Source organism: Macaca fascicularis, chromosome 14, assembly GCF_037993035.2.
Source record: "Macaca fascicularis isolate 582-1 chromosome 14, T2T-MFA8v1.1".
NCBI classification, from domain to species: Eukaryota; Metazoa; Chordata; class Mammalia; order Primates; family Cercopithecidae; genus Macaca; species Macaca fascicularis.
The window spans coordinates 1,019,608-1,031,363 of NC_088388.1; the positions used below are offsets into that span (position 1 = coordinate 1,019,608).

The window sequence follows — 11,756 nt, forward strand, 5'->3', positions numbered from 1 at the left end:
CTTCAGCCAGGCGGGACTGTCGCAGGAAGGCTCAAGGCAGGTTCTGGGCACCTCTCTGCCCACCAAGCATGGTTACTGTGTGGGCAGGAGCTGCTGACACTGTCCAGTGATGGGCAGTGAAGCCAAAGGCCACCCCACTGCTTGCCCATATGACGGCCTTCTTAGGAGTCACTGACACCAGCTAGTGCTGGGCAGTGGAGTCAAAGGCCACCCTGCTCGCCCATAGGACAGCCTTCTTCAGGGGCCCACTGCTGTGTGATGTGGTACCGTGGGAGCCCACCAAGGCTGGGGGGCAGAGAGAGGCTGCCAGTGAGGTGCCTGCAGGTCCTCCTGCTTCTGGCTGTACCCCCTCCTCGGGGCCTCTTTCCGGCAGACGGTGTGCCACAGCCAGTGCCTTCTGGACAACTCTTGCTGGCAGTCAGCTTGGCCAGCAAGCTGTGTTGCTGCCGGAGCACCAGGTCATCTACGGGCTCTCGTGACACTCGGCTGTGGTGATGCTGGCCCTGTCACTCCACCCTGCCTGGTGACTCAGAACCTGGGAGGTGGGCGCGAGGCCCTGGTCCTCCAGTTCTGCGACCCGGTCGACTGTCTGGCTCCCTCGCAGCTGGGGAGTGGCAGTTGGGACCCTGCGGTGTCTGAGATGTGCAATGTCTCAGCCCTCACTGGTGTCCCCTGCTCTCACAGGCACCCCCACTCACAGTACCACGACCGGGTCATCTGCACCCACCACCCCCAGCACTGTGCAGACGACCACCACCAGCGCCTGGACCCCCACGCCGACCCCAGTCTCCACACTCAGCATCATCACGATCACAGTCTCGCCCATCATTAAATGCTGTGAACTGAACGACACCTTCTACGCACCAGGTGCTCAGGCTGTTCACATCCTGGGCTCGGGCGGCCGAGGCTGGTTTTGGCCCCGGCATGTACCAGTGGGTCAGGTGCCAGGGCTGAGATCACTGTGGGAGCGTCTCAGGAGGCGGCAGCTGTCGAGGGTGGCTGTGTCCAGGGCATAGCTTCCCTCGGGTGGCCTCTGGGGGTACCTCTGTGCGGTCCAGCGGCTAGCCCTGCCTCTGGGCGGTGTGGTCATGGGTCTGTCTCCCTTCGCAGGTGAGGTGGTGTACAACGGCACACACGGAGACACCTGCTATTTCGTGAACTGCTCACTGAGCTGTACCTTGGAGTTCTATAACTGGTCCTGCCCATCCACGCCCTCCCCAACACCCACGCCCTCCAAGTCGACACCCACGTCTTCCAAGTCGACACCCACGTCTTCCAAGCCATCGCCCACGCCCTCCAAGCCAACGCCCAGCACCACCAAGCCCCCTGCGTGCCCAGACTTTGATCCTCCCAGACAGGTCAGTGGGCTGCAGGTGGCTTTGTCCCCACGGCACTGAGCGCGGCATGTCCGGGCACCCAAGGCCCCAGGCACCACTTCCTGCTGGTCGTCTGAGGGCCAAGGCCTCCTGTAGCCCCTTGGGTGCGGGGTCTGCCAAGCCCTCCACCTTTTCACCGTGCCCTGCCGTGCCCCGCCGTGCCTGGCAAGGTGGCTGGCTGCAGTGAGGTCCTTGGAAGCCACCTCAGCCTCCAGCCTCCTGGCTCGGCACCCGCCCCTCCCGAGCACAGACCACCCCGTCCTGTGCCGGTCCCACTGACCACCCCTTGCCTCCTGCCCCCAGGAGAACGAGACCTGGTGGCTGTGCGACTGCTTCATGGCCACGTGCAAGTACAACAACACAGTGGAGATCGTGAGGGTGGAGTGTGAGCCGCCGCCCATGCCCACCTGCTCCAACGGCCTCACCCCCGTGCGCGTCAGCGACCCTGACGGCTGCTGCTGGCATTGGGAGTGCGACTGTGAGTCCGGGGTCCCCAGGCCTTCCCCGCATCTCCTGCCCTCTCCGTGGGTGGGGGCTGCAGGGCAGAAGGGTTGAGGCTCCTTGGGCACAGACCCCACTGCAATGTTCACTGAGGCTGGGTGACTTCTGAGGGTCTCCTCAGCCCTGCTTTTGCCTCATTGGCGGGAAGGGTCTGGGCAGGTGGAGGGCTTGCCTGATGGAGTTAGGGCTCCTCCCTGGGACAAGGGTGCTTCTGAGGCGAGAGGGGGCTGAGTTGAGGTTTGAACCCTGGTCCGTCCTGCAGAATGGGCTGCTGTGGGTGCGCCAGGGCCAGTGCAGCTCAGACGTCCCCGAGCCCACGCACGGGAGCAGGGTTTTCAGGCCCCAGCTTCCTGCTGGCTCTTCCTGACTGCGCCCCGGTCCAGCTCTTGCACCCGACCCCGGCTGAGGGGCACAGGCGGCACGACTCACTCTGGCTCCCTCGCAGGCTACTGCACGGGCTGGGGGGACCCGCACTATGTCACCTTCGATGGACTGTACTACAGCTACCAGGGCAACTGCACCTACGTGCTGGTGGAGGAGATCAGCCCGTCCGTGGACAACTTCGGAGTTTACATCGATAACTACCACTGTGACCCCAACGACAAGGTGTCCTGCCCCCGCACCCTCATCGTGCGCCATGAGACCCAGGAGGTGCTGATCAAGACCGTGCACATGATGCCTATGGAGGTTCAGGTAGGCACAGCGTGGCCGCGGGAGGCTGGCACGGAGGTGGGCGCTGACATGGGCCCCAATGCACCCCGGTTCCCCAGGGACCAGAGGACTGGGCTGCGGGGGTGCCCAGGCACAGCCTCTCCCAGAGCCAGGCTGGAAGGTGGGATGGGGTGGGCGCCCGGCTCCAGGACCCATCAGCTCTGCCCTCCAGGTGCATCCTGGGCCCCTCAAGCCCTGGCACGCATGCCACACTGGGCACAGTCTCTACAGCAGAAGCTGCCTCCTGAGGACAGAGTCAGGGACAGGGCTCTGCACACCCTTGACTGAGACGCCCCTAGTTGCAAAGGAATTATTGGTTCTGAGGCTCAGGAGGCCCTGGGAGCCTGCGCGGGATTCCACAGTCCCCAGGTGCTCCCAGGAGAGCTCCTTCACTGGCTCACCCATGGGACCGGGGTCTGGTTAGCAGCAGCGGAGTAGGAGCAAGAAAGGGGGCAGAAAAGGGGGGTAGGCAGTGCCCTCTCCCTGCATGTGTAGGTCGGAGAACAGGCGGGGTGGGGCAGCCCTAGAGCTCTCCCAAGGAGAGGACTGAGGCAGCTCCGCGGTGTGTCGGCTGCAGGTACAGGTGAACAGGCAGGCGGTGGCAGTGCCCTACAAGAAGTACGGGCTGGAGGTGTCCAAGTCTGGCATCAACTACGTGGTGGACATCCCCGAGCTGGGCGTCCTCGTCTCCTATAATGGCCTGTCCTTCTCTGTCAGGCTACCCTACCACCGGTTCGGCAACAACACCAAGGGCCAGTGCGGTGAGTTCCGTGGCCCCCATGGCTCCCGAGGCCCCCCAAGGCTCCCACGGCTCCCATTACCCCCCTGTCCTGCCCCAGGGCGGGCGGCTGGACCAGGCTGAGGCTGAGGCTGTGTGTAAACACCCACGGGCCTGCTGTGGGCCTCTTGCCTCTCTGCTTGGGGGTGCTGTGACCATCACCCGGGTTCAGTCCCTGTAAGGAGCCAACAGGAAGGGGCCTGGTCTCTGCCCTTGACCCCGGCTGGCCGGTCCTGGGCATCTGGGCTGGAGAAGGGCAGGGCTTGCCCTGTCTGCAACATGGCCTCTCTCACTGATACAGGCACCTGCACCAACACCACCTCTGACGACTGCATTCTGCCCACTGGGGAGATCGTCTCCAACTGTGAGGCTGCGGCCGACCAGTGGATAGTGAACGACCCCTCCAAGCCACACTGCCCCCACAGCAGCTCCACGACCAAGCGCCCGCCCGTCACTGTGCCCGGGGGCAACAAAACGACCCCACACAAGGGCTGCACCCCATCTCCCCTCTGCCAGCTCATCAAGGACAGGTGACCCTGCCTGGGCCTGCCTGCGGCCGTGATACCAAAAAGCTGAGGGCCTCTGTGCCCCAACCCCCAGCTCTTGCAAAGAGGAAGGAAGCAGTGCATGGGGCCTGGCACTGGGGCTGGGAAGGCAGGAGGCCACGGAACCAGGGCCAGGAGCTAGGTCGCCGTGGTGTCCAGGACCTGGGTCGTTGGGTTCCACAGGGCTAAGCTGCCATGTCTGGCATGCCTGTGCCTTTATTGAACTCCATAATCTCTCCCGGCTCCTGGGAAGGTCAGGGCTGGCCGAGTGTGAGACTCAGAGTAGACCAGTCAACCCAGGACAGAGCTCAGGGCTGATATTGGGAGGCAGATTTGGGCTTGGACAGAGGGGGGTGCTTCTAATGCTGGCAGCCATGGGGTTCAGCACCCCGTCCCTGGAAGTATAGGGGCCAAGTACAGGCTGGGGTGTCCATCTGTCAGGGTTGTTGGAGGGGGTCCTGAAGCTGATGACCACGTAGACGTGGCTTCTATCTGGGAGCCGGGCTGCAGAGCCACCTTGCTCGCCCATCCCTTGGTCTGTCCCTGACCCGTCCCCCGGCTGGCCTGTCCCTTGACCCTCTGTCGGCCACAGACGCCTCTCTGGTGGGTGCCGGACTCCAGGAGGACAGTCCGGGCAGAGATGCTGGGGTAGGGAGTGGGGGAGAGGCAGCTGCCACCTGAGTGTGACCTGTGCCTCTCCCTGCGCAGCCTGTTTGCCCAGTGCCATGCGCTGGTGCCCCCACAGCACTACTACGACGCCTGCGTATTCGACAGCTGCTTTGTGCCGGGCTCAAGCCTGGAGTGTGCCAGTCTGCAGGCCTACGCAGCCCTCTGCGCCCAGCAGGGCGTCTGCCTCGACTGGCGGAACCACACGCATGGGGCCTGCTGTAAGTGTCCATCTGCCCCTGCCCTGGAGCTGGGGACCTGCAGGCCAGATGTGGTCTCTAGGCTCTGCCGGGTGCTGTGCCCAGCCTGAAGCTAGACCAAGGTGGGCTGTGGCCAGGGATGCAGAGATGGTGGGTGTGAGACCAGGGCTAGGGCCATGGGGTGGGGAAAGGCTGAGCTGGAGGAACTGAGGTGCTGGGGGTTCTGCCAGTGTCACTAAACGCAACTGGGTGCCCACCACCTGGCTCGGGACAACCGTGAGGGCAGAGGCTGATGCCCCAGACAGCTGGCCACCCTCCTCTGTGTGTGGGGCACTAGGCAGCTGTCACTCAAGGGGGTCCAGGCTCCTCCGCCTGACATGAGGCAACCCTCTGACCCCTGCCCCTGTCCTGCAGTGGTGGAGTGCCCGTCTCACAGGGAGTACCAGGCCTGTGGCCCTGCAGAAGAGCCCACGTGCAAATCCAGGTATGTTGCTTGAGGGTCCACCAGGACCGTGGGCTTGCCCTCTGCAGTGCGGAGGGTGGCATCATCTGGGCATAGCAGTCCCGCCTGCCAGCTCCCCAGCCCCACCCCACCTGTCTGACGATGCCCTCCCGCCCCCAGCTCCTCCCAGCAGAACAACACAGTCCTGGTGGAAGGTTGCTTCTGTCCTGAGGGCACCATGAACTACGCCCCTGGCTTTGATGTCTGCGTGAAGACCTGCGGTAGGCCACCCACTCACACTGTCCCCTGCTGCCTCCCTCCCGCCGCCTCCTGGGTGTCCACAGAGGCTGGGACCAGGAGGCTGACCACCCCCGACCCCTGCTCCCTGCTGCACAAGGACTCTGCTAACACAACTTGTTTCTTCCCTCTTCCTAGGCTGCGTGGGACCTGACAATGTGCCCAGAGAGGTAGGCCCCACCTTGGTGCTGGGGGATTCTCCCACAAATTCTAAATTCTGGGGAGTGAGGGATGGACATGAAAACGTAAAGCCTCAAAGATTGAGGAATGAGGTGATCTAAGTTCTGGATGGCTGAGTTGGCAGGGACATCACCCACTCACCCACCTATCCTTCCAGCCACCCACTCATCTGCCTATGTACCCATCTACCCACTCACCTACCCCTCCATCCATCCTTCCACCTACCTAGTCATCACCCACTCATCTGTGCACCCACCCACCCACTCATCTACCTACACATCCACCCACCCATCCATCCATCCATCTACCCACCCAGCCAGTCAGCCACCCACCCAACCATCCTTCTGTCCCTCCATTCATCTATCTGTCCTTTCATCCTTCCACCCACCTGGCCATCCATCCATCCATCCATCCACCCATCCATCCACCATCCATCCATCCATCCATCCACCCACCATCTATCTACCATCCACCATCCATCTACCATCCACCATCCATCCATCCAACCATCCATCCAACCATCCACCCACCCATCTATCCATTCACTCACCCATCCATCCATCCACCCACCCATCCACCCATCCATCCATCCATCCACCCACCCACCCATCCACCCACCCATCCATCCATCCATCCATCCATCCACCCACCCACCATCCATGCATCCATCCATCCACCCACCCACCTACCCACTCATCCACCCATCCATCCACCCACCCACCCAGCCATTCATCCACCTACCCACTCATGTACCCATCCATCCACCTATCCACCCATCCATTCACCATCCATCTACCATGCACCCATCCATCCATCCACCCACCCACCCACCCATCCATCCATCCACCCACCCATTCATCCACCCACCCACCCACCCACCCATCCACCCACCCGCCCATCCATCCACCATCCATCTACCATCCAACCACCCACCCAACCATCCACCATCCATCCATCCATCCATCCATCCATCCATCTACCATGCACCCATCCATCCATCCACCCACCCACCCACCCATCCATCCATCCACCCACCCATTCATCCACCCACCCACCCACCCACCCATCCACCCACCCGCCCATCCATCCACCATCCGTCTACCATCCAACCACCCACCCAACCATCCACCATCCATCCATCCATCCATCCATCCATCCATCCATCCACCATCCATCTACCATCTGCCCACCCACCCATCCACCCACCCATCGATCCACCCACCCACCCACCCACCCACCCATCGATCCACCCACCCACCCACCCACCCACCCATCCATCCATCCACCCACCCACCCATCCATCCATCCATCCACCCACCCATCCACCCATCCACCCACCCATCCATCCATCCACCATCCGTCTACCATCCGACCACCCACCCAACCATCCACCATCCATCCATCCATCCATCCATCCATCCATCCATCCATCCACCATCCATCTACCATCTGCCCACCCATCTATCCACCCATCCACCATCCATCCATCCATCCACCCACCATCCACCTATTTATCCATCCATTCTCTCTCCCTCCATTTACCACCCATTGGTCATATGATACTCTGTCTAGAAGCTCTGACACGACATCTTGGCCGCTTCTGTGCTGCCTGTGCCTCTTACCTGTGGTAGCATCCATGTGGCTGATTCCTTAGCTAAATTCTGCACAAACCTGAGAGGCCTGAGTGGAGCATCTACCACGTGCCAAGCTCCTGCTGGCAGATGCTGGTGAGCAGGTCATGGTCTTGTGGTATCAGTGAATGGGCAGCAACTGTCCTATCCCAGAACCTGCCTGGTGTGCTCAGGTTGACGTGAGGAGGGACGCGGTTTTCCCCCAGGATCCCTCAGCACTCTGTTCAGGGCAGCTGTTTCTCCCCACTGACCACAGCTGCAGCTCCAGGGCTGTGGTGCGGCGGGGCCTGCCTGGCACTTCCTGTCCTTTCTACTCACCCCTCTTTCCCTGCAGTTTGGGGAGCACTTTGAGTTCGACTGCAAGAACTGTGTCTGCCTGGAGGGTGGAAGTGGCATCGTCTGCCAGACCAAGAGGTGCAGCCAGAAGCCTGTTACCCACTGTGTGGAAGACGGCACCTACCTCGCCACGGAGGTCAACCCTGCCGACACCTGCTGCAACATTACCGTCTGCAGTAAGGCCATCCCCTGGGGCCCGCACCACCTCTCGGAGGTGCACACATCCCCGTAGGCCGGGCTGCCTGCTGTCCCCTCTGTGGCAAGTGGGGAAACAGCTGGCTTGGGGGCCTCCGATGTGCCCCTTGAGAGGGCTTGGGAGGGGGCCACTGGGCACAGTCCAGGCATCCCTGCTGCAGGGCCTGACCTGGGTGGGGAGGGGACCCTTGGTGGTGCTAGGGGCCTGACCATGTGCAGTGGCCCCGGGGGCTTTGCCTGTGAGGAGCCACCCTCATGGCCGCATGCCCACCCTGTCTTCAGAGTGCAACACCAGCCTGTGCAAAGAGAAGCCCCCCGAGTGCCCGCTGGGATTTGAAGCGAAGAGCAAGATGGTGCCTGGCAGGTGCTGCCCCTTCTACTGGTGTGGTAAGCAGGGCTGGTGGGCGGGGCAGGGGGAGGCTGCCGCCCGGGGTGGGGGGCTGGTGGGCGGGCAGGGGGGAGGCTGCCGCCCGGGGTGGGGTGGCTGTGGGGGATGGGCTTTCTCCTAGGGGCCTCAGATTCTGGGGACACAGATGGCTGCATGCTTGGTTGATGCACCCACTCCAGCCTTGAGCACCCACTGGGTGTGCACTGGAAGTGGGGGTCTGGCCAGGTGGCCATCCCGGGGCAGTCTCCAACGAACGGCGTTCTCCGTTCTTTCTCCCAAGAGTCCAAGGGGGTGTGCGTTCACGAGAATGCTGAGTACCAGGTGAGCCCTGGGCTGGGTGAGGGGGGAGGAGGGGAGGAGGGGAGGAGGTTGGCTGCAGTGTGGGGTCCTGGCAGGCTCTTGGGCTGGCTGGGGTGCTGGAGAAGCCACTGCCTCACGTCTCTCCCTATGCCCGAAGCCCGGTTCTCCAGTTTATTCCTCCAAGTGCCAGGACTGCGTGTGCACGGACAAGGTGGACAACAGCACCCTGCTCAACACCATCACCTGCACCCATGTGCCCTGCAGCACCTCCTGCAGCCCAGTAAGCGGCCGCCCCAGCCCTGGTTCCCCACCTCAGCCTGCCCTTTTCCCTCCTCCCAGACAAGTACCCGGGCCCATGTCTGTGTCGTGACACTTTCTTTCCTCCTTTCAATGCCAACCTCTCCCTGTTCCCACCTCTCCGTCCTGACACCTGCCCAGCTTGGGGCCTCCTCCAGGTGGGGGTTGTCGGCAGTCCTGCAGGCTTTGTGTGGTGTGGGGTACAGCCTGGGAGTTCAGCTGCAGTGGCGTGTCTGTGTGCGCAGGGCTTTGAACTCGTGGAGGCCCCCGGGGAATGCTGCAAGAAGTGTGAACAGACGCACTGTATCCTCAAGCAGCCTGACAACCAGCACGTCATCCTGAAGGTGTGTGCTGCTGGCCCTGGCGTGGCCGGGGTTGCTTGAGCCCAGGGCAAGGCACAGGCCACCCAGGATCCTCCAGCTGAGTCCTCCCAGTCCTGGACGCAGCTGTGATGGGCGTCCTAGGGCTGCCATGACAAATGAGCAGGCGTCTTCAGGGCAGAAAGGGATTCTCCTGGTTCTGGGGCCCAGAAATCCCAGAGCAAAGGGCCTCAGGGCTGTGCTCCCTCAGAGGCTCTAGGCAAGGACCTTTCCCAGCCTCTGGTTCCTCCAGGTGCCCTTGGCTGTGGCCATGAGGTTTCCTTCCCTGTGTCTGTCTCTCCTCTCCCTTGTAAGAATTTAGGGCCCCCCCAGCAGGATGATCTCATCTTAGGATGTTTCATTTAATGATACCTTCAAAGATCCCTTTTCCAAGGCAGGTCACGTTCATAGATTTAGAGTTACAACACAGACAGATCTTTGAGGGTTGTGTGGGCTCCAGACTGGTGCCTGATGTGGGGTCCCACCCGTGTCGCTTGTCCTGTGGCCCAGGGCCTTGCCAGGAAGCCTCCCCAGCCAGGTGTCTCCAGGGTGTCTTCCTGGCTGGGCTGGGCTGGGCCTGCTGCCCTCCCTCACCAAAGCTCCCTGCCCCACAGCCTGGGGACTTCAAGAGCGACCCCAAGAACAACTGCACATTCTTCAGCTGCGTGAAGATCCACAACCAGCTCATCTCGTCCATCTCCAACATCACCTGCCCCAACTTTGATGCCAGCATTTGTGTCCCGGTGAGTGGGCCACCTGGGGCCTGGCTGTGGGTGCTCAGCCGGGAGTGGGGGCGCCTGGTGTTCTGAGGGTCTGGGGCCCCAGTGCTGTGACAGTGGCCTCGGGCCTGGTCTGAGCTGCCACAGGAGGCTTTGCTTGGGGCTTTCTGCAGCAGCTACTCCCGCCCGTGGCATGGGAGGAAGGTGCTCTCATCCCCAGGAATGTCCGGGGGTCCCGGGCTCATTCTCCTTTCCCTCCAGGGCTCCATCACACTCATGCCCAATGGATGCTGCAAGACCTGTGAGTACAGGGCATAGCCTGGGGGGTGGGCAGGGTTGGGGCACAAGGGCTGGTGCCCTTAGCCCTGCCTGGGGTGGCTGGAGGATGGACAATGGCCTCCGGGCGGGCAGTGAGGGCTGGGGGCTGAGGCTGAGCCTGGGGAAGGGACGCAGCGAGGGAGAGCCTCCCTCTCCCCTCAAAGATGTGGAGGCCCTGCCCCAAGCCGCTGCCCCCTCTCCCCAGGCATCCCTCGCAATGAGACCAGGGTGCCCTGCTCCACCGTCCCCGTCATCACGGAGGTTTCGTACGCCGGCTGCACCAAGACCGTCCTCATGAATCATTGCTCCGGGTCCTGCGGGACATTTGCCATGTGAGTTCCAGGCTGGGAGTGTGCCTGGAGGGGATGGTGGGGACCCCATAGAGGTGAGAGGCCAGCGCTGGCCCTGGGAGGTCGCCCCTCACTCCGCCCTCCCCGCAGGTACTCGGCCAGGGCCCAGTCCCTGGACCACGGGTGCTCCTGCTGCAGAGAAGAGAAAACCAGCCAGCGTGAGGTGGTCCTGAGCTGCCCCAATGGTGGCTCGCTGGCACACACCTACACGCACATCGAGAGCTGCCAGTGCCAGGACACCATCTGCGAGTTGCCCACCGACACCTCCCGCCGGGCCCGGCGCTCCCCCAGGCATCTGGGGAGTGGGTGAACTGGGTGGGCACAGCCACCCTTCACTGCCCTCCACAGCTCTGCCTCCCCCGGACCCTCTGAGCTTCCTGGCCTCCTAAGCTTGGCTTCCTCTCTTCAGATATTTATTGTCTGAGTCTTTGTTCAGTCTTTGCTTTCCAATAATAAACTCAGGCAGACACGCCGCACTGTGTGGTTTCGGTTGGTGCTGCAGGGGTGTGGCTTGACCGCTGTGCATGGCGGAGGCCTGGCCACACAGGACATGGGGACACCACACACACGCCACGTGGTTGGCACATCCCTCGTACCAAATGCAGGGGGCATGTGGGGGCTGCCTGCCCTCCACTCCCGGTTCTCACCCTGGGCAAAACCCCCATGGGGCCGTGGAAACGTGGTCAGATTCCCTGGTAGGAATCCCCCCAGCCCTGAATCTGTGAGAAGAACCCTGGGTTCCTTCACAGCCATTTCCCAGGCTTGCCACGGTTGGTGGGGACTTTGTGTAGCCCCGAGGGTCAGGTGGCCCTGGGGTGTGTGTGTGTGTGTGTGTGTGTATGTGTGTAGCCCTGAGGGTCAGGTGGCCCTGGTGTGTGTGTGTGTGTGTGTGTGTGTGTGTGTGTGTGTAGCCCTGAGGGTCAGGTGGCCCTGGGGTGTGTGTGTGTGTGTGTGTGTGTGTGTGTGTGTAGCCCTGAGGGTCAGGTGGCCCTGGGGTGTGTGTGTGTGTGTGTGTGTGTGTGTGTGTAGCCCTGAGGGTCAGGTGGCCCTGGGGAGGGTGTGTGTGTGTGTAACCCCGAGGGTCAGGTGGCCCTGGGGAGGGTGTGTGTGTGTGTGTAGCCCTGAGGGTCAGGTGGCCCTGGTGTGTGTGTGTGTGTGTGTGTGTAG

General features: G+C 62.3%; 1 protein-coding gene across 1 annotated transcript in view; it reads left to right on the forward strand.

Annotated features, from left to right (window-relative positions):
• The window catches only part of MUC2 (mucin 2, oligomeric mucus/gel-forming), a 35,552-nt gene extending 24,502 nt beyond the window's left edge, over positions 1–11,050 (forward strand). Inside the window, exons 34-52 of the mRNA XM_074012786.1 lie at positions 685–867; positions 1,111–1,358; positions 1,680–1,854; positions 2,323–2,570; positions 3,166–3,349; positions 3,668–3,896; positions 4,620–4,798; positions 5,192–5,261; positions 5,400–5,500; positions 5,655–5,686; positions 7,662–7,839; positions 8,141–8,245; positions 8,527–8,567; positions 8,704–8,826; positions 9,089–9,187; positions 9,817–9,945; positions 10,183–10,222; positions 10,445–10,571; positions 10,680–11,050. Coding sequence (XP_073868887.1) covers positions 685–867; positions 1,111–1,358; positions 1,680–1,854; positions 2,323–2,570; positions 3,166–3,349; positions 3,668–3,896; positions 4,620–4,798; positions 5,192–5,261; positions 5,400–5,500; positions 5,655–5,686; positions 7,662–7,839; positions 8,141–8,245; positions 8,527–8,567; positions 8,704–8,826; positions 9,089–9,187; positions 9,817–9,945; positions 10,183–10,222; positions 10,445–10,571; positions 10,680–10,899 — 2,711 coding nt within the window. The 3' untranslated portion in view covers positions 10,900–11,050. The remainder of the gene's footprint in view (positions 1–684; positions 868–1,110; positions 1,359–1,679; positions 1,855–2,322; positions 2,571–3,165; positions 3,350–3,667; positions 3,897–4,619; positions 4,799–5,191; positions 5,262–5,399; positions 5,501–5,654; positions 5,687–7,661; positions 7,840–8,140; positions 8,246–8,526; positions 8,568–8,703; positions 8,827–9,088; positions 9,188–9,816; positions 9,946–10,182; positions 10,223–10,444; positions 10,572–10,679) is intronic.
• Positions 11,051–11,756: the final 706 nt, after the last annotated feature.